The following is a 20,344-nucleotide window of genomic DNA, read 5'->3' as shown; positions in this document are numbered from 1 at the left end:
ACATGCAATATTGAAAAAGCTTATGAAGGCTTAAAAAAATGATAACTTGCATATTATTAACTGACAACAAAAAATAATGTTTTAAGTTTTTAGTTCATATTTGGAAATAAGACCAAGCCTAAGATTGGGAAGTAAGATAGGTGTTTTAGGGTTGGGATTTTATTTATTTATCGGGAATAAGAGGTTAAACCAAAAAAAAAAAAGGTTAAACCAGTTTATTTTTTTATACATATTTTTTTTAAACATGACAATAACATTATAGTCCCTCATTAAAAAGTAATTGAAAATCAAAGGAACAAATGTGTAGTGTGTAGTGTGGCGTGTGTAAAAGTGTTTAGGAGCTCTCATTCACAAGGTTTGACTTCTAAGTGCAAATTACATCTTATTGCAAAGCAAATCCGTAGATTGAAATGGAGGAAGCACTATCGGAGAAAAGGAAAAGGAGGAGAAAAAACATCCTTGTCGGAAATCGCTTCTAACGGTGGTGTTCAGCAAATCTTCTGGTGGCAAAAAGATTTTTGTTTCTTTTTCTACTATGTTTTTTTCCCCTGCTAATTAGTATTACAAATAGTTGTGTTTTGGGCTTTACATTGTTTGAAATCTGGTGAGACTCTTGCTTTTTCTTTGGATGTGATGAAAGGTTGAAAGATGACGACAGATTAGAGCGAGGGATAGTAGAGTAATATGAAAAATAATATGCAAAAGAAAATTAAATGTTAAAAACTAAAGCAATTAGTGACAATTAAACAATCCTAATCATTGAATATTTAACTAACATATCTAATGACCTTAAAATACTTTCCCACTCTAGATTACCTATCTGACTTCCCCCACCTTATACATCAATAAATCATTTTTTGGGATTTTTTTATAAAAAAATCATTTAAAGGTTTTGTTTCATCTTGGAATAAACTGCACGCTTGTGTTCACGAATAGTTTGATGTAAATAAATAATTAATCATTTGCAATTAATCGTTTTTTGTTGGGCGACAATATGTAGTCAGCTCTATGCAAATCAATGAAATCGTATGTCACGTTTAAATTAATTAATAGCTAAATCATGGTCCTTGTCATAATCAAGGATATCTTTAAATTTAGCTTATTTTCTTTTTCTACGAAATGAAATATTTATGCTTGTGTTATTTTGCATACCAAGTCATCATTAGTGAGAACTTAGTTTATTGAAAAAAGTTAATCTTCTACGGCTTAACAAATTAATGTTCAAATTTTAATGGAAAAATGTACTCATATTCATATTTAGTGTATAACTATGTCCCTGTAGGTTATGTTTACTTTTAAGAATTCATATGCATAATAATGAATTTCAATACATACAATGAAGAAAAAAAATTATTGCTTTCTGAGCAAATGTACTTTTGAACTTTCTCAATTTTAACCAAAACATGCATTACGTCTCCAATATGAATTACTTATGATGAAAGATACTTTTGCCCGAAAAAATTACATAATTTAAATCATTGTTACAAAATAAAAAATAATAATTTTATAAACATAAGATAAAACTAGTTGAATATAATGTGCTCAATATAACTCTATCTGTATGTTTTTCATTCATAGTTTGTGAGTGTGTTTAAAAAATTAATTGTGTTGATCTAGTATTATCTGTTCAGATTGATAGTGAATTGAACTCATAATAATTTATACGAACAATACATGATTTTTTGTGGTGAACTCATCATGATTTTATCTTATTTTTTGCTTTAAAAAATAATAGTAATTTTAACTTTCCACCAATCAAAACACACACTCAATTAGCTGAGAAATTTTACTTGCTTAGTTAACAAAATCAGTTGATTGTAACATCACAATTCTGTTTTTTATTAAACAGTTACAGTAAAAAAAAGGTAAAACTTATTTCTTAGCTTTGGAGTCCTAAACTACTAACATAGCATTTAGACGAGCAAGTTAACTAAAATCTTAGAGAAATACAAATGAAAGTAAAAAATATGATCATAAAATTACATGTAAAGCAATATAAATGCAAATGAGGATATTGAATTTATTCTTATGTACCGTGATGAAAATGGTAACCTATATAACAACATTTGTCTTATATATTGATTCAACTTGATAAATTTTCAAATTCGTTGGATGCCCTCTATAGCAACAATTTAATGACTAGGTAGACATAGGTCTCATCACCAAGAACTCAAGCTCTGCTTGAAATCCCTTGTTATTTGAATTTCCAATAAGAAAACCATTCCAACCAAAACAGATTCAGAGTGGACAGTAAAAGACTGAATTGATGATAATCTCCGTGAAGGGAAGAAATAGCCACAAATCCTAACGTGTAAACCATATAGAACTAAAAACAGAAAATGCAACACCAACTAGGGAAAGGACGCCATCATAGAAAACAAAAACAAAACCTTACCACAGCCTTCATGAGGACACACAAAATCCTTCTCCCCTGTATGAATGAGAAAATGTCTTTTCAACTATGAGCTATCCAAAAATTTCTGCAATTAAACAAAATATTTTCAGCACTGCTAAATAGACCTGCCATTAAAGTAAACAACACAAGCTATTGAAACTTGATACGTAGCATTAAATAAATAAAGTGTAAATAAAAAAAATATAAACCAATTGGAAAAAGGTGTTAATGATTTATTTTAATTAAGTATGCTCCAATCATGTAACGGCTTTTTTTCTATCAGAAAATGTTAGTTTTATCAGTTGGGAGATTTGAATTCACAACCTTATATCTCCTCCAATCATGCAACGTAACATGCTAATACCTTAGTTTTGCGCATCTGTAAGTAACAAAGTCACCACCTTTCCATATCCCTCGTAGTGACAAACATATTGTTTCTCTCCATGGATGTGAGAATGCTTCCTCAAAGCACCAGCATCTATGAATGTCTTTCACAGCCATCATAGCTGCAAAGAAAAAGTACTTCAGTAGTTGGCTCTGGTTTTGGCTTGTCATTGAAGGCTCTTTTGCCTTTTCTTTCAAGGTGTTCAAGGTATCCTCTCAGGTAAGTAAAACAAGGAGAAATGTAAGGTACAAAACATGATAAAATAACATTATCATAGGATACAGTGGTCTCTTGCTTGCAAAGCACCTAAAATTCAATTTTGTTTTATCTTTTACAACTACATTGTTTATTGAATTAAGTATTAGAGTCAAGTATTAAAAAAGATACCACAACTTCTATATAAAAAAAAAAGGTAAAGTAATTCAGAATAAGAACCATTGAGTTAAACATTCAAGGACTGCAAGCTATAAACCAATAGGGAAATGTACAGATTTGACACCAACTTGCAGATCTGGATCCTATAAATTTCTCTTCATAAAGTCCTTAGGTACAAATTTGCTTTTTAATAAGAGTCTTCTACCCTATCCTGGACTTCAAGAAGCTCTAATTGCTCAATGCAAAAAACCTGGCAAAGATAGCTTTCAAAGGAGCATTTTACATTTCATTGTGTCACCATGCCTTTAGTTGATAACTAAAACCTGGAATGATCTGTTGTGGATAGAATTCTAGTGCCCGATCAAATATGTGGTGGAATCTGTTGCAACTTGTGTAAGTAAGAAAAAAAACTCTAGATCCAGAAGTTTGAAAACAATTTAATCCAGCCATTTCCACCAACCTTTTTGGGGTGGTTCTATACAAGGCAATTGAATATGGTCTTGCCTGTCATCCAATCCAATAGGCATTTAGGGATTCAATTGTGGTTGGTGAACTTCTGATAGCACAAAGAGTAAGAGGATGATTATTTTGTGGCCAATATACTTTTTTCCACAACATGGAGGGAGTAAAACTATCATATAATTTTTACACAATACAGTAGCAGAGTAAGAAGATATCCTTTATAGGAAATAACCAACTTAGCTAAAACCCTTTGTTAAAGATTAAAGAGTTGTCTTCATTTTCAAACTGGCAAGTATGACTGCGAGAAAGTTTTAGAAAAAAGAAACTACACAGATTTTAACAGACATAGAATGGCCAAATGGGGGGGAAGGAGTGAGCATAAGATGTAAGCTTGCCAAATAGCAAAAAAGAATCCTGTTACCCATTTTAAGAGCATGCACTTCCCTCCCGTCGTTACAAGATCTTGGGGAACCCTGGCAGCAATATTGATCTGATTATTAGCATAACACTTTACTGAATGAAGTAGTAAAAGGCTGAAACAAACAGATGACAAAAAGAATGGAAACAGCACATGGCCAGTAAAAACATTATATTTAGTTCTCCTCTTTTGGTGGCAATTATGTTCTTAGATACAGTCAGACATTAAATGGGCACCTCTCCTAAAGGAGATTTAAACCTTAATTCACCACATTACAAGAAACTAGCCCCTGTTGCAAAACCCAACAACCCCCGTTGATAAAAACATCATAATTATAATTTGATCTCCATCTGTGAGCGTATTATTCCTTCACTATTCTGTAATAGTTTAGTGCCAACTGTAACAACCTAGTTTCAGAGAGTTATAACTAACTCTTGGCTGAGTCTCTGGTATATATAGGTTCTTAAACAGAGACTTATCACCTCTAGTAATCATTTTCTCTCTCAATACAAGTTTCATTTTATCTTAACACCATATAACAGCAACATGGAAAGGCCAAGTTTAAACACATTCTGCCCGTTCATTCACACTCCTAGGCCGAGAAAATTACAAAAATGTTAATAAAAACAATAACAATGATCGCAAGGTCCCATGATAATCCATCCAAACGTATAAAATAGACTCTCCAACTTGGCATTAAAACACAGCTAACCATATACACGTAAAACTGAGATGCCCTTATGGCCAGCATGAAATCGTTCATTTTATCCACTTTTCAATTCATGTATGTTTTTATCTTTAAATGGAACTAGAAAATAACAAAGTAAAGACAAAACGAGTCCCTCGCTAATTACTTTACTTTCCCTTGAAATAACCACTCCTCAAAACAGAAAATTGCAACCCAAAGGAATCTGATAAGCAACTTCAAAGGAGGTACAGAAGATAATGTAATTTCATAAGATGGATCGAACACTGTGCTCGTCTCCTTCTCGTCCAAAGGTCTCATCCTTCCTCTCCCACTTCCTCCTAGGGTTTTACACCGCAATTAGGGTTTATTTGCTTTGTTTTTGCAACACAAAACAGAGTTGAAGTGAAAAAAGGGGCGTTTGGTTCCTGCAATCATCCTTTTTCTTTTACACCTAACACTAACAGATTTTTGACAATTTCAACATTGTTCTCGCCTATGATAATCCGTATGCGTAAGGGTTCATACGGATTCTCAGTGGGTATGACTCATATGCAACAATAATGTTGAAATTATCAAAAATATATCCGATATAGAGGAAAAAGGATGGGTACACAAAGAAAATGCCAAAAAAAAGGTACTGAGGCCTAAGTCTAACAAATACGGGCCTCGTGAACATAAGCCCACTAAAAAAAACAATTCAGCACAAACAGTGTATGGTGACCAAAACCAGTTTACACTTAATTGTTGGAAATTTTATAAATAATTTATGAATATCGGTTTTTAAGATGAAAAAATAAAGCCTTTTAGAAAATTTCACCAATTGTCCCAAATACACAAATTATATGCTAAACAATTAATTTTCTGCAAAAGCAACTAAAATATCTTGTAACAAAAAAAAGAAAAAAGAATCCTGGTGACCAATCCATCCAATAATACAACTAATATCTTTTAATAGAAAAGTATCCATAAAAGTTTTTCATCCCCTCACAAAGAAATTTCGTCCACCCAATGTGCATTGGCCAAGTTGATATATATAAACGAAAAAAAGTGTGGGAATGTATCACCAAATTAGGTAACGAATGACAGATAAAGCAAGTTTTAAAAAACTTGATTATTTATTTTGTGAGTTGTGCAATATTTTGTCCATATTTATTCACATAATAATCTAAATTATCAACCAATATCAGTCATCAGTAAAGACTAAAGAAGAACTAAAAAAAGAAAAGAATTGATAAAGTATTATAAAATTCAAATCTCTTTTGTCATCAACAAAACACATGACTATAAAGTGGAATGAAACAATTGTTTTACAATATACAACTGCAATAAAGATAAAATAGCTTTCAAAATAAACTAGACAAATGATTTACGAAATCTTTAACCACAGTATAAGATTGGGAAGCAAAAGCGAGTATCGTATTGTTCTGACCAGTGACTACTGACCCTACAATCTCTCCACTTTTCAATCAAATCAATTCCAATGTCGGCTCTCTTCTCCTTCATCTTCCCATCCAGGTGCGCGCGGATCCCAAACGACGCGTCGTTTCGTTTTCTCTCTCAGTTTTCGGAAACCCTAATTTGATTCAATTTTGCAGCTGAAAAGGGAGGAGAGAGTGTTTGCGTTGCGGCAATGGAGGAACCGAGCAAACTGAAGCGTGCCATGATTGATTCCTGGGCTGGGGCAATTTCTGGTGGAATATCACGGACAGTTACCTCGCCCCTCGATGTTATTAAGATTCGATTCCAGGTATGTATTATTATGTTTGTGTAACGTTTTAGGATTTAATCCTTTTCTTTTCTTTTTTTCTAATTGTCGGGTTGAAAATAACAGGTTCAGCTAGAGCCCACATCTTCATGGGCTTTATTACGGAAGGATTTGGCTGCAGCATCAAAATACACTGGTATGTTTCAAGCAACCAAGGACATTCTTAGAGAAGAAGGCGTACAGGTATAAACCCCGGATTTTCTACCCTTTTCACTTTGTCATTGTGTGTGCTTTTTTCTTAAGCTAATACCCCTATTTTTTTTGCAGGGGTTTTGGCGGGGAAATGTGCCGGCATTGCTCATGGTTATGCCATATACAGCTATACAATTTACAGTTTTACACAAGTTGAAGACTTTTGCCTCTGGTTCTTCCAAATCAGGTATTCTATTTTCTTATTCAGTGTCACTGTTTCTTTCTAGGCGAATTAGAAATCATTGTTGATTTGAATTTTAAGGAAATTGTCATAAAAACCAATAAACTTACCATACATGATAGTTTGTGTAAGGATGACACTGTATAAAGCTATATAATGCATGTATTATTTATTCTTTTTATTTTTGAGACTTAATTGGTGTTTAATCACTTCGGTTCTAAATTCATTACAGTATTTTGTTAAATTCAGTTATACCAATTTATTTTGCATAAGGCTCTTTTGTGGAGGAGGGTGCTTTCTGTAGTTAATGGGTGTGTACACTATATATGCTAGCCAAAACCTATGCCCATACATTCTGCACACTTTAGAAAAATACAATTACTTACCAGGAATTGTTCTTTATCTTCTCCAATTCTAGGATTGTGTTTGTTCATTGGTTTCTTTTTTGTTTTTGTAGAGAATCACATTAATTTGAGCCCTTGTCTATCCTACCTCAGTGGGGCATTAGCTGGGTGTGCAGCTACATTAGGTTCTTATCCCTTTGATCTTCTCCGAACTATATTAGCTTCTCAAGGTGAACCAAAGGTATAAGCATTATCAATTTTGAGGTCCCAAAACAGTTTCAAAGTAAATTTTATTTCATTTTAAGTATAAAAAATGTGATGGTCCTTTTAATGCTATTGGCAGATATGAGGCCTCCATTATTTGATTGATTTCATAAACTGCTCATGTTTATGCTGTTCTGTTTTGCTTTATGTGGCAATACTGATCTTGTTTTGGTCCTTTTTGAAGCTATTTTTTTATAACTACTCTTCGCAAATATTGTGACATCATAGGTATATCCAAACATGAGGTCTGCATTCATGGATATCATCCATACTCGTGGATTCCAAGGCTTGTATTCTGGATTATCGCCAACTTTAGTGGAGATTATACCTTATGCAGGCCTACAATTTGGCACATATGATACATTTAAGCGTTGGGGCATGGTAAAATTTCAGTCCTTCTATTTAACATCTCATTTTTTTTAGATTACATGATCATGCTCTGCATGCATTGTATGTTATGTTTTATTTATTGTGCAACTCTAGTGTGGTAAGATAAGATTGTAGATTCGCTTGGACTCTGCATGTTTCAGCTTATCTTGCATTGTAGTGTTATGCCTTCATTTTATAGTCTTGGTAAAATGACTCAATGCATCAGGAAATTATTCCTATTCACTTACACTGTAATGACTGTTGATTCAGTTGTGAGGATTGCTCAATATGTGCCTCACCTTTTCAGTTTAATTTTTAATATCCATTTTTGTTTTTAGATTATTGTTTTACCCATCAGCGAGGACTCTGCACACAGATTACTATTGCCTTTATATGTCAATCACTAAGCTGGATGAATTATTTGCACTAATAAAGCTGCACCACTATTTTCAATTTTGAATATGAGAAATTAATGGTGTCCATGCCTCATATCTATTGTAAGGTTGGCATTTTGAATTTTGATTGTAGTTTAGATTAAAGTTCTGCTGAGAAAAGTTACCTTGGAATTATGTCACAATAGATTTATTTCCACTTGTAAATTGTAATCTTACATTAAAAATGGAGTTGGATTCCTTCACACTGCTAATGAATGTTTTGTTTTAGTGTATTTGACACTGCAGTTTTTGGACCTGTAAATATGTATTGTGTGTGAAATTGTAGGCTTGGAATCATAGATACTCCAACACTTCTGCAGAAGATAACCTCTCTAGCTTTCAGCTTTTCCTTTGTGGATTGGCAGCGGGAACATGTGCCAAGCTTGTCTGTCATCCACTAGATGTTGTCAAAAAAAGATTTCAGGTAAACCTCTGCACATATTTAGTGTTAGCGCAGGGATTATTTAATCAAAGTTCAATTTGAGAATTGAGAATTCTAGAGACCCTTACCCCTCAACCCTAAAAAATGCAAAACTTATGATTATGTTAGGCTGGATAGATGGTGTTTTTGGTGCCATTTGAAACTGAAACAATTAGAAGATATTAAACAACAAACTGGGCGTTATGTTATTCTATCATTGTCAATGTAATCATGATACATGAATCTTCATTCTCTGTTTGCTACAGATTGAAGGGCTTCAAAGGCATCCAAGATATGGAGCTCGAGTTGAGCATCGTGCATACAGGAATATGCCTGATGCCATGCAACGGATATTTCGATTAGAGGGTTGGGCTGGTCTGTACAAGGGGATAATTCCATCAACTGTCAAAGCTGCACCTGCTGGTGCTGTGACATTTGTTGCTTATGAATTGACATCAGATTGGTTAGAGTCCACTTTCAATTGATTTTTTCCCATTTTTTCTTCATGATTAGTGATCATATTCTTTTTTGAAATACAAGTTGATTCCCTCGTAGTATAGGAAGAAAGTGTGAGGGATATGCTAATTTTTTGTAATGATAGTGGTAGTTGATAAGATTGAACTTCCTTTAAGATGGAAGATTTGTCCTTGATGCTTGCGTCTGATTTGGAATTCTAAATGTAAATTTCCAAAATGGTGCAAAAGCCTATCTAGGAACAAGTTGTGTTTGGTTTCAACCTATATTTGGTCTTTGGTAGTAAAATTCGGACATAATTAATGGCCATCTTTTTGAGCTTTTGAGGTTCTCAGTCTGTGCCGTACAGATTCTTCAGCATCCTATTGTTGGACAAAATAGCCTATTATTCTCAGTCTGTGCTTAGCTCGTCATTTTGCAAGCCTCAAGATTCTAATTTATTAATGTTGCATGTGAAAGCTCGTCCTTTTCTATTCATTTAAAACAGAAAGGGCCCCTCCTGGTTAGGTCATTGACCCACAGGTTTGAAGCCCCAGATTCACATCTTGAGGCATTCTCCATTGTTTTTTTGTTTCATTGGTTGGTGGTAACTTGGCAAGTGATCGAATAGTGCGGTTTTTATTTCACTCTACATCTAATTTTCGTTCCCACCAAATTTGGGAGGATACTGTATGAAAAAAATGCAATTTGTTGAGTTTCATGGCATACTAAGAACAAAACGTGAAAGCATTTGACTGATATCACTCTATAGCATTCTTTGAAGTGTAGAATTTTGTTAGGAGAGGCCAACGAACCAGCGTGAGACACCTAACAGTTTCATTACGAGAAAAAGGTGGATGACAAAACAACGTCGAATGCCAGAGTTGTAATGCTTGAACATCATAACAATTAAGCATCTAGCTAAAATTTCACCTAACTGTTATGTAGTAATAGTAGTTAATTGTGTAAAGTAGCCTCCTCCCTCATCTCAGGCTTTGAATTCTATCAATCGACTAAAAAAATGATGAGCCCAATAACTAACGACTCCAATTTAAGATAGTAGAAGTGGCTGAAATGTTGTGTTTCCTAAGAAATTAATTCAGTTGGGAGTTGGGAGGATAGAGATACACGACCCTTTATATTCTGCCGCTTTCAGATTGGCGTCGTGTCACCTTCGGATTCTTCCAGATTCTTGTTCTTGTCCGTAATCTCTAAGCATTATGAAACTATTATGTATTATTTGATTCAGAGGGAAGAGATTTGAACAAAAAAAAAACAAGAGGGATTTTAAGGATTAGAAAACACTTTTTTTTTTAATTACAAGGACGGAGGTGGAGAAATAAGCAAGATCATTATTCCCAAATATTTTTTGTAAAAGTTATTGTAATTTAATTAAAAAAAATAGTATTTGAATTCGTATTTCATTCATCGCATTAGTTTAAACATTAACTTGTGTATATCTTTAATAGAGTGTCCTAGTTGGCAGCTTGTGTGCCTTTGTGGCACACATATAATGACCTTTATGTCCCCGTCGAATATATATTCAAGAATTATTTTTTATTTTCTTAAATTTAGAAACTAATGTGTCGAATTCAAAGATTAAATAAGGGATTTTGTTGGTTAAACTTATATAAACATTATCGAACTAATAATCTATGCATAAAATTATGGAAAAAACCTATATTTTTGTATAAGCTTGTTTTTGTTTTATGAGTTTAACGATTTAGATTTATTTTGTATTGTGTAATTTATTAATTTTATGTAAGGTAATTGTCGAAATTATAAAATAATACTAGTAGTTATATCATATTTACATTAAAATAAACAAATATGATGCCACGTGATTAGTGTCTGGCATGGCACGTGTGAATGACTTCATCAATTGAAGATTATTATGGCACGGGCGCATTATTATCACAGAATTGAAGTAATCCAAAACATTTGGTGGAATTTAATAAAGAAACCGACAACTACATTTGGGTGCGACGTAATTTATGTCTGAGATCGATGTTTAGTTGGAAATTGGAATTGAGAAATGTTGAAAAGAAAACGAACTCTTAGATTATATTTTTCTTATAAATATTAATTTTTTTCTTAAGTATATTTTCTTCTTTGAAAAATTAAATTTTAATTTGGATCTATAAAAAAATAATACACTACTTTAATTGAAACAAATTATTTTAGTCGTTACAATTAGATTTGCGTCATCAAAAAATATGATAAACGAATGAGTAATAAGTTATATATATATATATATATATATATATATATATATATATATATATATATATATATATATATATATATATATATATAGGGTGCATTTATCAAAATAATTTTAACAATAGGGATTAAAAACATGTATTATTATTTCAATAAAATTAGGCATTTAATGAAAAATTGCAGGAAATAAAATAAAAATTTATTAGTATTTTAAGAACGAAAAATATAGTGAAGTATTTTTCCTTCAAAGTCCTTGTAAGGATGCGATGTTGCTGAAGGTAAAAGTCCAAAAATTTACTTCCAAAAGAAACTATTCTTGTAACATTTTACTCCTATTTCTCTAGAGTAAAACAAAGCCAAACAAGAAAAATACGATGCAAATTATCTATTAATAGAAAAGGAAGTTCAGGTGTTGTTAAACGTAAAACAAAAATGGAAAAAAGACATTATCAAATGTCAATTGAAGAGACGAAAATTGACCATAAAATTTCTAAGCAAGAACTAATTTCCAAATATTTTGAATAAAAAGAACTATAAGAACAAAAATAAATTAAAAAAATAGAAACTAAATTAAGAGTGCTAGTATGACTTAAGATATACGTACTTTACTCGACCTAAATTTTGATTAAATCAATTTTGTGAACTTATCCCTGAACTCGATGACATATGGGTCTAAGATCAAACTTGAATAGGATAAAACAAGGGGTTAGCCTAAATTCAAAATTTAATAAATAAGATAATGACAAAGATCGGTATCATTTTTATTTAAAATTTAAAAATCTAGATAGCTAAGTAAATTTGAACACAAAAACATTACTACAAAGCAAGTGACAACAATATGCCGGTCAACTTGAAGACCTATCCTCATCTAACACTATGTCAAGATTTGAAAATTTGGTGAGACTATATTTCTTTGAGGGACAAAGTCCAGATAACTCAAAGTTCTTGGGCACAGATTAAGTTTTAGGGGGCAAAATCAAGCCTTAAACACTCATTCTTGCATATTGTTATTCCCACTTATGGCTATGCACATGGTGTTTTAAGAATCATTTTGAAGGATTTGACTCCAAGTATAGAATAACAACTATTGACAAATCAACATTTTGAGATTTTCACATCCGTTGGTTTTAAATCAACATCATTATTATTTATTATACTTTATCCTCTAAAAGCACTTAACACTTCAATCGAGTCAAAGTCCATGATTGGCTAAGGTAAGGAATGGCTTTTTTTTCTTATTGGTAGAAAATAAGAATCGAAGACAGTGTCAAGAGATTTATAATAAGTTAATAACTCACACATCATACTTAACCAACCGAGCTAAACCCCCTTGTGACAGGAATGACTTTCTACTTCACAACTTGGGAGTGGGAGGTAAAAATGGTAGTACTCGGGGATGTACTTAAAGTACTCTCCATGCATATATAAATAGTTAGCATGGTGTAACTATCCGAAGCAAAAAAGCAAAGACAAGTTATTACAAATAACCAACAAATAATTATGATGAAATCACATCATATATGCATGTATAATATAATGAATGTTAGGAGTCATCACCAAGGACGACACACCCATACAGGGGAAAAGCCTATGGTAATTGCTCTGTTTTCCTTTATTCTGTCATCATCTGACAGAACTTGACGAGGTTAAACATCTAATTATGTGACCCAACAAAATAATAGTAGTTAAAAAAAAAAAAAAAAACTATAGTGATAATGTGCATTGGCTTACTGTGTACTCTGTTCATAACCAGGTGCAGCAAAAGTTCACTGGAACCTTGTCTGACATTGAAGACTGGCACTGCAACTAAGAAACCAGAAAAGCATAAAACTTCAACTCCATGAGACTAGAAATCTCAGATTCTGTTGATAGCAAAGCTGCTGGGAAGATCAGAGGGAAAGACTTGAAAGTTTTAAGCTATAAAAAACCTTCCTTCGAAGTTAATATTGAACATCCATTACGTGCAGAACCATTTCAATGAGTGAAAAGGTTGCTATCTTGTTTTTGTCATGCGTTGCCATCTGATGATATTGGAAACAGGTAATCAAACTTCCAATGCTTAGATTCAAACTTAGTTTCATTTATCCTTCATTACACTTGGAGCCTGTGTGTATCACATTACTGTCACTGCTAGGGCTACCATTTCCATTACAGACAACATCTGTTTGTACCTCTTTTTCAAGATCAGTACCACCAATACTAGCGCCTGTCACTTTGCGAGAAACTCGTCGGGAAGGCCTTGTTGTTGAACTGTCCTGGAGATAATCTCTACTTCTGCGCTTCTCCTTTCTGTCTAGATACCCGAAGGCAAAAGCTTCTAGCACTTTTGTTGTTGGTGGCCGGTTTCTGGTGCTCTGCCTCCGAGTGTGCGTGTCAGGCTGTTGGTCTGGGTGATCACTAAGTTTGGCGTTTGTTACAACACTGAGATCGTCTGATTCCTTGCCTGTGTTGTTTTTCTGCATCTCTGCCACTTCATTCACAAAAGGTTCACCAGCTTCTACTTCTGGTGGAACAGGTAGGTTAAGGTCAATCATAGTCTGGGGCTGGGTTTTATCACATTGATCCTTAGTGCCTGAAGAACTAGTGTCAGGAACAGCTTCTCCATTGATGATTGAGCTGGGATTTGACGGAGGATCTGCTAATGTTTTGTTTTTCTTGCTTGGCAAATCTGCTGATGACTTTTTCTCCTGGGGTGGGATTTCCCATGAAAGAACACTCTCATTACATTTTGACTTGTGAGGAATGGCTTCCTCTTGTTTTACTCTGGAAGCCACAAACACTTTGGCAGTTACATTTGCACTAAATTTTGAATTGTCTGGATCCGGACAAAAACCGGCCTCCTCCTGATTTACCCTGGAAACCACAAAGAAATTGGCAGTGTTACTATCTTTCTTTGCACGACTACAGGCAGTTAATCTCTTCCGTCTTTTTGTAACAGGGACTAGATCATTTTTTTTGTCAGATACCATTCTCTGGAGTGATGGGCATTTCATACCATCTCTTTTGAGTGTGTTACTCAAGAATTCTGTCTTCGGGCCCTTGGAGGCAGCAGATAGGCTACTAGAACCCATGCTGCTCCTTGGAAGCTCCTCTTTTGAAGGATTGTGTTTTAAACCATGCAAAAGTGAAGAGACACCCTTACTGATATTAGATTTACTGGCTTTAGTAAAGTCATTCTTCCCCCTATCCAAGCATGTGGTATTATTGGCTTTAGTAATGCCATTCTTCCCCCTTTCCAAGCATGTGGTATTATTGGCTTTAGTAATGCCATTCTTCCCCCTTTCCAAGCATGTGGTATTGACAGACTCGGATTCATTTGTTTGCTCTGCAGAAGTATTCTCATCATCTGAGTCATTTTCAAAAGTACAAGCTTTTAAAACTTCAAATGGCAAGCTTCTCAGTTCTGCCACTTTAGTCATCTGTTCACTGGCCAAACTTGTGTCCACAACAGTAAATTTCATGACATCTGTACTGCAGTTTGGAGTTTTTACCATGAGATAGCAGTGGCGTGGTTGATCACGGGAATTTTCATGGTCCAGTTTTGTATCTTTTGTCCAACCATATCCTTCATTGCTAGTGCAATCATTATCTGCAATCGACTCGAGCTCAATTAGCTCAGGGTCAGAAGCAACTTTACACAGGACATCACTAACAGAATCAAAATAGTGATTCCCCTTCACTAGTTTCCTCGAAAACTTTTTAACCCCAGGGACAAGGAAGACCAGAGAATGCTTAGAACCAACAGCATAATTATGACTATCTGGCTGTTCAGAGTGCCAACCTCTGGCAAGTAAACGAGGCCAAACAGCTTCCCAGAAGAGATCACTTGTTCGAGCTTTACTTAATCTGAAATCACCTGTTAGAAAACTTATTATTTCTGAAGGTGTAAGAATTGAACATGCTTTGCCAACTGGTATTTCTTGGCGAGCAGGAAGTGCTTGAGTGGATTTCATAGAATCCATAGCGGTTCCTGCAAGATCTTCTTTCCCCTTACCTACTGCTACTCCCTCGACAAGAGCTTTGAGCCCAACTGAGGCCTTTAAAGTTAAAACATAATCTTCTAGAAGAATTTTCCCCTCTACAAATGCCTTGGACACCTACCAAGTAATTGAATTTAATATAGTCATAACACATTCCTAGTAATACATAAAAGATTAATTAACAGGCAGCAGACTTGCTAAGGCAACAGTTTGGTTCTGCACAGTTAATGAGGTCCATGATGCAAAAGACTTTTCAAGCTACGATAAAAAAAAATGTATGCATTCAGTCAGATGTTTAAATTAGAATAAAAAATGGTACACAAAAAAAAAAATAGAATAAAAGTTTTTGTTAAACAGAACTTTTCTATTATGACATAGAAACAAAACTCAAATACGTATGACTTTGAATACTCCTTGATTTAACCTACAAATTCTACTGAAAGAAAGTATGGCTTTGAAACTCATCTCCACCTTCAAGCTAAAGTCATCATCACTTTCAGAAGTGGTTTTTATTTGAGAATAAATAATTGACACCTATAAACTCAAAAGTTTCTTCATGTTCTGTAAATGGTTGAGAGGGAGCAGACATGGCCTGATTTAGATGAAGGAAGGATTGATAGATTCAATCCATGACAATTATGATATTAGCATAAGATATGGAAGAATTAAAGTCAGTACCTCAAGTAATTTATTGTAGCATTCCTCTGACACAATTGGTAGTAAACGAGACAAAAGCTCTTGTTGCCTTGGTCCTGTGAAAATTTTTTGGCCGTAAATGCATTTTCTGCTTCTCATTTTTCTACATCCAGACCATCTTTGATATTTGTCAGATTTATAAAATTTCCCATAATAGAATGACAGTATATCTCCCATCTTCTTATTGCCAATAAATCTTTTCACCTGAAAAAGGTTCTTCCCGAATATATACAAGCCAAGGATGAAACTGGCCTCTTCAATTTCATTCCAGGTGTCACTTGCAGCCCCAGGAACTAAACAATGACCTTTATCTCTATGCTGCTTGCACATCTCAATCTCTGTTTCTTGCTGCATATTGGAATTTTCTGATTCTCCCAATTTCATTCCATTGGCCAATGTACTGTCCACAGACCCAAGTTTAGGCTTCAATTTATCACAATCCAGACCATTCAAGGTCTCTTTTATACGTTCTAGTTTTGAAGATTCAATTTTATTGGTACCTCCATTTGGCTTGCATGCTTTTTTCTGGTGATCGTGCCTATTGTTCTCTACTCCATCCTTAATCCAAATTATTGGGATTGGTAATCCAACTCGAAACTTATGGAGAGTACTACTTGCTGTGCTCTCTGCCTCATGAGGATTCCTTAGAAGCCAGTAATAGTCAGATTTTGAAATTAAGGATGGAATTTCAACCTGGTACTGCTCACCCACCCGAGGAAATATGTCTGGTTCACCAAAAACATCATAAACACCAGAATATTCTGGAGAAAGAGATTGCTCGTCAATACAATTCAGGTCATTAACTTGCACTGTATCATCCAACTGTCCAAAATTTGAACACAAAAAAATTAAAAAACAAAAAAGAAAAGAAAATGAATAAGCACACAATAGGAAGTGTATTAGGAGACCAAAACTAATTTTAAGCATCCCATCTTACATAGATGGTTAAAATTAGTTTCATTTAAAGCTTATATGTTTCTTGTTGCTAGGGAGGTGAGTAGAGCAATGGTTGAATCTAAGGCTAATTGAGCCTTCTAAAATTTGATAAATCAGTTTACTACTGCCAACCTGATGATGTTTTTTTAGTGAATAGACAACACAAACAAAGTAGCAAGAATAGACACAGCCTGTATCCTTCATTTCTTCCGGTCATGAGTAAAATTGATAGTGTGATTTTATACTTTCCTTATCAAATGCTAGTGAATTAACCAAAATTGCTGAGTGAATCAATGGTAATGATAATATTTCACTTAACCTTCATCTAGGAGTCAAACTAGTGAACCGTGTCACTAGTCAACCTAAATTATATTCCAAGACATCCTACGAATTCACAGGTCAGATTTGCTAGACATGTAAGTATTCGATTAAACAAACTGTTTTAGAAGCAGTAGGATATAACATTGTTTTAGGATTTATATATAAATAAATCCTAATCCCAATTATCAACAGTTCCAATTAATCAGAAAAAAAAAATATAATAAAAAAATAATAGAAATTTCTAGAAATACAAAAGGAAATAAATAATTATTATATAACTTCGCAAAAAAAAAAATACTCACGTTCGTACAAAAATCCCAAATTAAACAGCAACATTTAGGGAATAAACCAACAAAGTTGAAGACGATTCCGTATACCAACCAAATCAACTCACAAGAACAAACTATGTTATCCAAAAAAAAACTCGTAACAACAAGTTCATATACATATTTATATGAAGATGTAAGTTACGAAAAACCGAGAGGAGCACCGAACGATAAGTGAGAACAAATCGACAAACCAGATCCATTCGCTGAAGTAATATATATGAAACGAGAACGAAGTCGAAGACTCGACACAAATGCATGAAAAAACCCATTAACCACATTATTCTCGAACGCCAAAAGCAGCACAATCTCCATGAAACGAACGACATTCAAACACAAAAAAAGAACAGCAGCACGAGATGAAACATACACAGAACAAATATGTAATATTAAACAAAAAGAAAAAGCGACAAACACATACACAAACACACGCGAGTTTCCCAGTGAGAATTACAATATGATCCAAGAAAATCAGTTATTTAACACGAGAACACACCTGCAAGTCCATAAAAATCGTACGAGCAGCACAGCACGAGAGAGAGAGAGAGAGAGAGAATAAACAGAAGAGAAGAGATTCGCAGTGTTGTTACCTCCATGGAAGAAGAAGAAGAACCCGGGTCGACCCACATGAAGAAGTGAAGCTGCGAAAATGGGTCGTGATGGTTACACACCGATTCGCCAAGTAGCAGATTGGAAATAAAGAAAACGTGAACAAAGCATAGTTCTTGATGAACAAAATAATAATAACACAATAACTTATTGTTTTCTCTCTCTCTCTCTCTCTCTCCGTACATAAATACATACAAAGTTGTGCATAAAAAGAGAAGAGAGTGGTACCTGCGTTACGGAAGAAGAGGTTTCATGGGCACTAGGAAGGTTGAATTGAAGGGAGAAGAAAAACTAAAGCCGAGTCATTCTCTTCCTCGGTCCCTTGGCTCTTGCTGATATTATTAATAACTCAGAGAAAGTAAGGGTTTTCGTCCGGGCAGGGTCCGCTGGAAGTGTATCTACACGCGCATGTGGCGCGTGTTAGTAGGTAGTGACACGTGGCTTTCATGATTCCAATCATCCTATGGTATGGGGAGATCCTCCTGCGTAAATTGGTTCTACTTGTGTCTTGTGTGTGTGTGTGGAAAAAAACATGTGTATTTGAGATTAAAATTTTGAATTATTGTAGAAAATAAAAATATAAATTTCATAAAATTCTACTATTCAGTTTATTCTTTTTTCATCATTTTTGTCTCTACCAAAAAGTCTTTGAAACTGACAGATTTTTATTTCATTTTTCTTCAACGAGATGAGTTGACATGGCCATCTCTAGTACTCACCCACACACACGTCAAGCTTCTTTCAAGCTCGGCCATTGCGTATCCTTTTTTCATGCCAATTCAATCAAGTTTCTTTTTCCTTTTTTGTTTTATGGGATTTGCCAAGTTCACATTCAATAACTTTATATATACTTTTAATTTAATCTTGTTCTTAATCTTTATATTATTTTAGAGATAATTGTAAAAAATTACCATAAAAATAAACTAATTACTATAAGAGTCAATAAATTTATCCGTTGATGATTGAATAACAGTATACTAATTAAATTCATATAAAAAGGTACATTGTCATGTATTTTAATTTATAGAATACATTTTTTATTTTTTTTAAATTAGACAAAAAAAAAGGTGATCATTTAATATATATATATATATATATATATATATATATATATATATATATATATATATATATATATATATATATATATATATTAATTGCGTTGTCAAGGTTCAGATTATTCATCCAACATTAATTCTAGGTTGGTTTCTTACTTTTGGCAACTCCATTCAATGATAATAATGTAAAAGTTTGTTTTCTTTTTGCGAAATGTATGTACTGTCATCTAAAGTGAATTATTAATTTCTATCAAACTCTTATCACATACTTAAAAATAATATACACTACATATTTAGTATTCTTTAAAATAAAAAAATGTGTTTCTAATATATAATATTTATAATATATATAATATCAAAATGTTGTCTTTAGTATTGATTTAGATTAAAGTATTCCATTTACAATAAGAAAAAAAATGTACCAAAAACTAAGTATTTCATAAATTTATCCTGACATTTGATATACAAGTTTTTATATTACACATTTTCTTGTTAGATGAATATTGAATCGGATATCGGGAATTTTTTTTAGATATATTTTTGCTTGAAACATGATCTAATACTAAATATAAATATTTCTTCAAGTAAAAATTCAAATCTTAAGTCATCACCTTATAAATAACTAACCCCTACTAGACTTGATACCTATAAAATACTAAAACACTTGTGTGAACAAGATCCAAAAGTAGTAAAAATGACGGGAGAAAATATTGTATGCATAGTGATGAAGGTCTTTCTTTATATAAACTAGTGCCGTGGGTGACTCGTAAGGATATATAAGACATGCCGGATTATGTATTAAGATTGAGAAACTGTGGGAATTATGGAAGTGGGGTTAGATTCAGACAAGTTTTTTGAGCTTTAGTCTACTCTATAAGATGATCCAGAATGAAATTCACCAGTTTGAACTACAAAATCCGTGTCCAAGTTCTAAGGAAGATTCTAAAGTGCCCTTTCGACATAGACCCGAAGCCTAAAATACAATTTAAATATGCATTAATGAACTAGTTTAATACATAAATATATACAAAAATACATGTTTAATTAAA

General features: G+C 33.5%; 2 protein-coding genes and 1 long non-coding RNA gene across 5 annotated transcripts; 1 reads left to right on the top strand and 2 right to left on the bottom strand.

The window, feature by feature from the left end:
* Positions 1-2,014: 2,014 nt before the first annotated feature.
* Positions 2,015-5,271, bottom strand: LOC114393148. The gene is made up of 3 exons (XR_003662473.1): positions 3,616-5,271; positions 2,760-3,534; positions 2,015-2,480 (listed from the first exon to the last, which is right to left on the bottom strand). It is a non-coding gene; the product is annotated as an uncharacterized LOC114393148 (long non-coding RNA).
* A 796-nt stretch (positions 5,272-6,067) lies between these two features.
* On the top strand, positions 6,068-9,476 carry LOC114391982 (mitochondrial thiamine diphosphate carrier 2-like). The gene is made up of 8 exons (XM_028353006.1): positions 6,068-6,238; positions 6,319-6,470; positions 6,555-6,671; positions 6,756-6,867; positions 7,319-7,446; positions 7,698-7,850; positions 8,559-8,696; positions 8,960-9,476. The coding sequence occupies exons 2-8, from the start codon at positions 6,354-6,356 to the stop codon at positions 9,176-9,178; spliced, it is 984 nt and encodes a 327-aa protein (XP_028208807.1). The 5' UTR covers positions 6,068-6,238; positions 6,319-6,353; the 3' UTR covers positions 9,179-9,476.
* A 3,370-nt stretch (positions 9,477-12,846) lies between these two features.
* LOC114393966 lies at positions 12,847-18,566 on the bottom strand. 3 transcript variants are annotated; one of them, XM_028355490.1, is made up of 4 exons: positions 18,466-18,566; positions 18,219-18,269; positions 16,028-16,867; positions 12,847-15,466 (listed from the first exon to the last, which is right to left on the bottom strand). In XM_028355490.1, exons 2-4 carry the CDS (start codon positions 18,255-18,257, stop codon positions 13,451-13,453), a joined length of 2,895 nt encoding a protein of 964 aa, XP_028211291.1. In that variant the 5' UTR covers positions 18,258-18,269; positions 18,466-18,566; the 3' UTR covers positions 12,847-13,450. The 3 variants fall into 3 exon arrangements, with proteins under 3 accessions (XP_028211291.1, XP_028211290.1, XP_028211289.1); XM_028355489.1 differs by lacking the exon at positions 18,466-18,566 and having other exon boundaries at positions 12,847-14,612; positions 14,661-15,466; positions 18,219-18,439; XM_028355488.1 differs by lacking the exon at positions 18,466-18,566 and having other exon boundaries at positions 18,219-18,439.
* Between the last annotated feature and the right edge of the window lie 1,778 nt (positions 18,567-20,344).

The sequence above is a fragment of the Glycine soja genome, chromosome 17 (genome assembly GCF_004193775.1).
Source record: "Glycine soja cultivar W05 chromosome 17, ASM419377v2, whole genome shotgun sequence".
Classification (NCBI taxonomy): domain Eukaryota; kingdom Viridiplantae; phylum Streptophyta; class Magnoliopsida; order Fabales; family Fabaceae; genus Glycine; species Glycine soja.
Note: the sequence above shows the minus strand (reverse complement) of the source record. Positions and strands in the feature narration are given on the sequence as shown.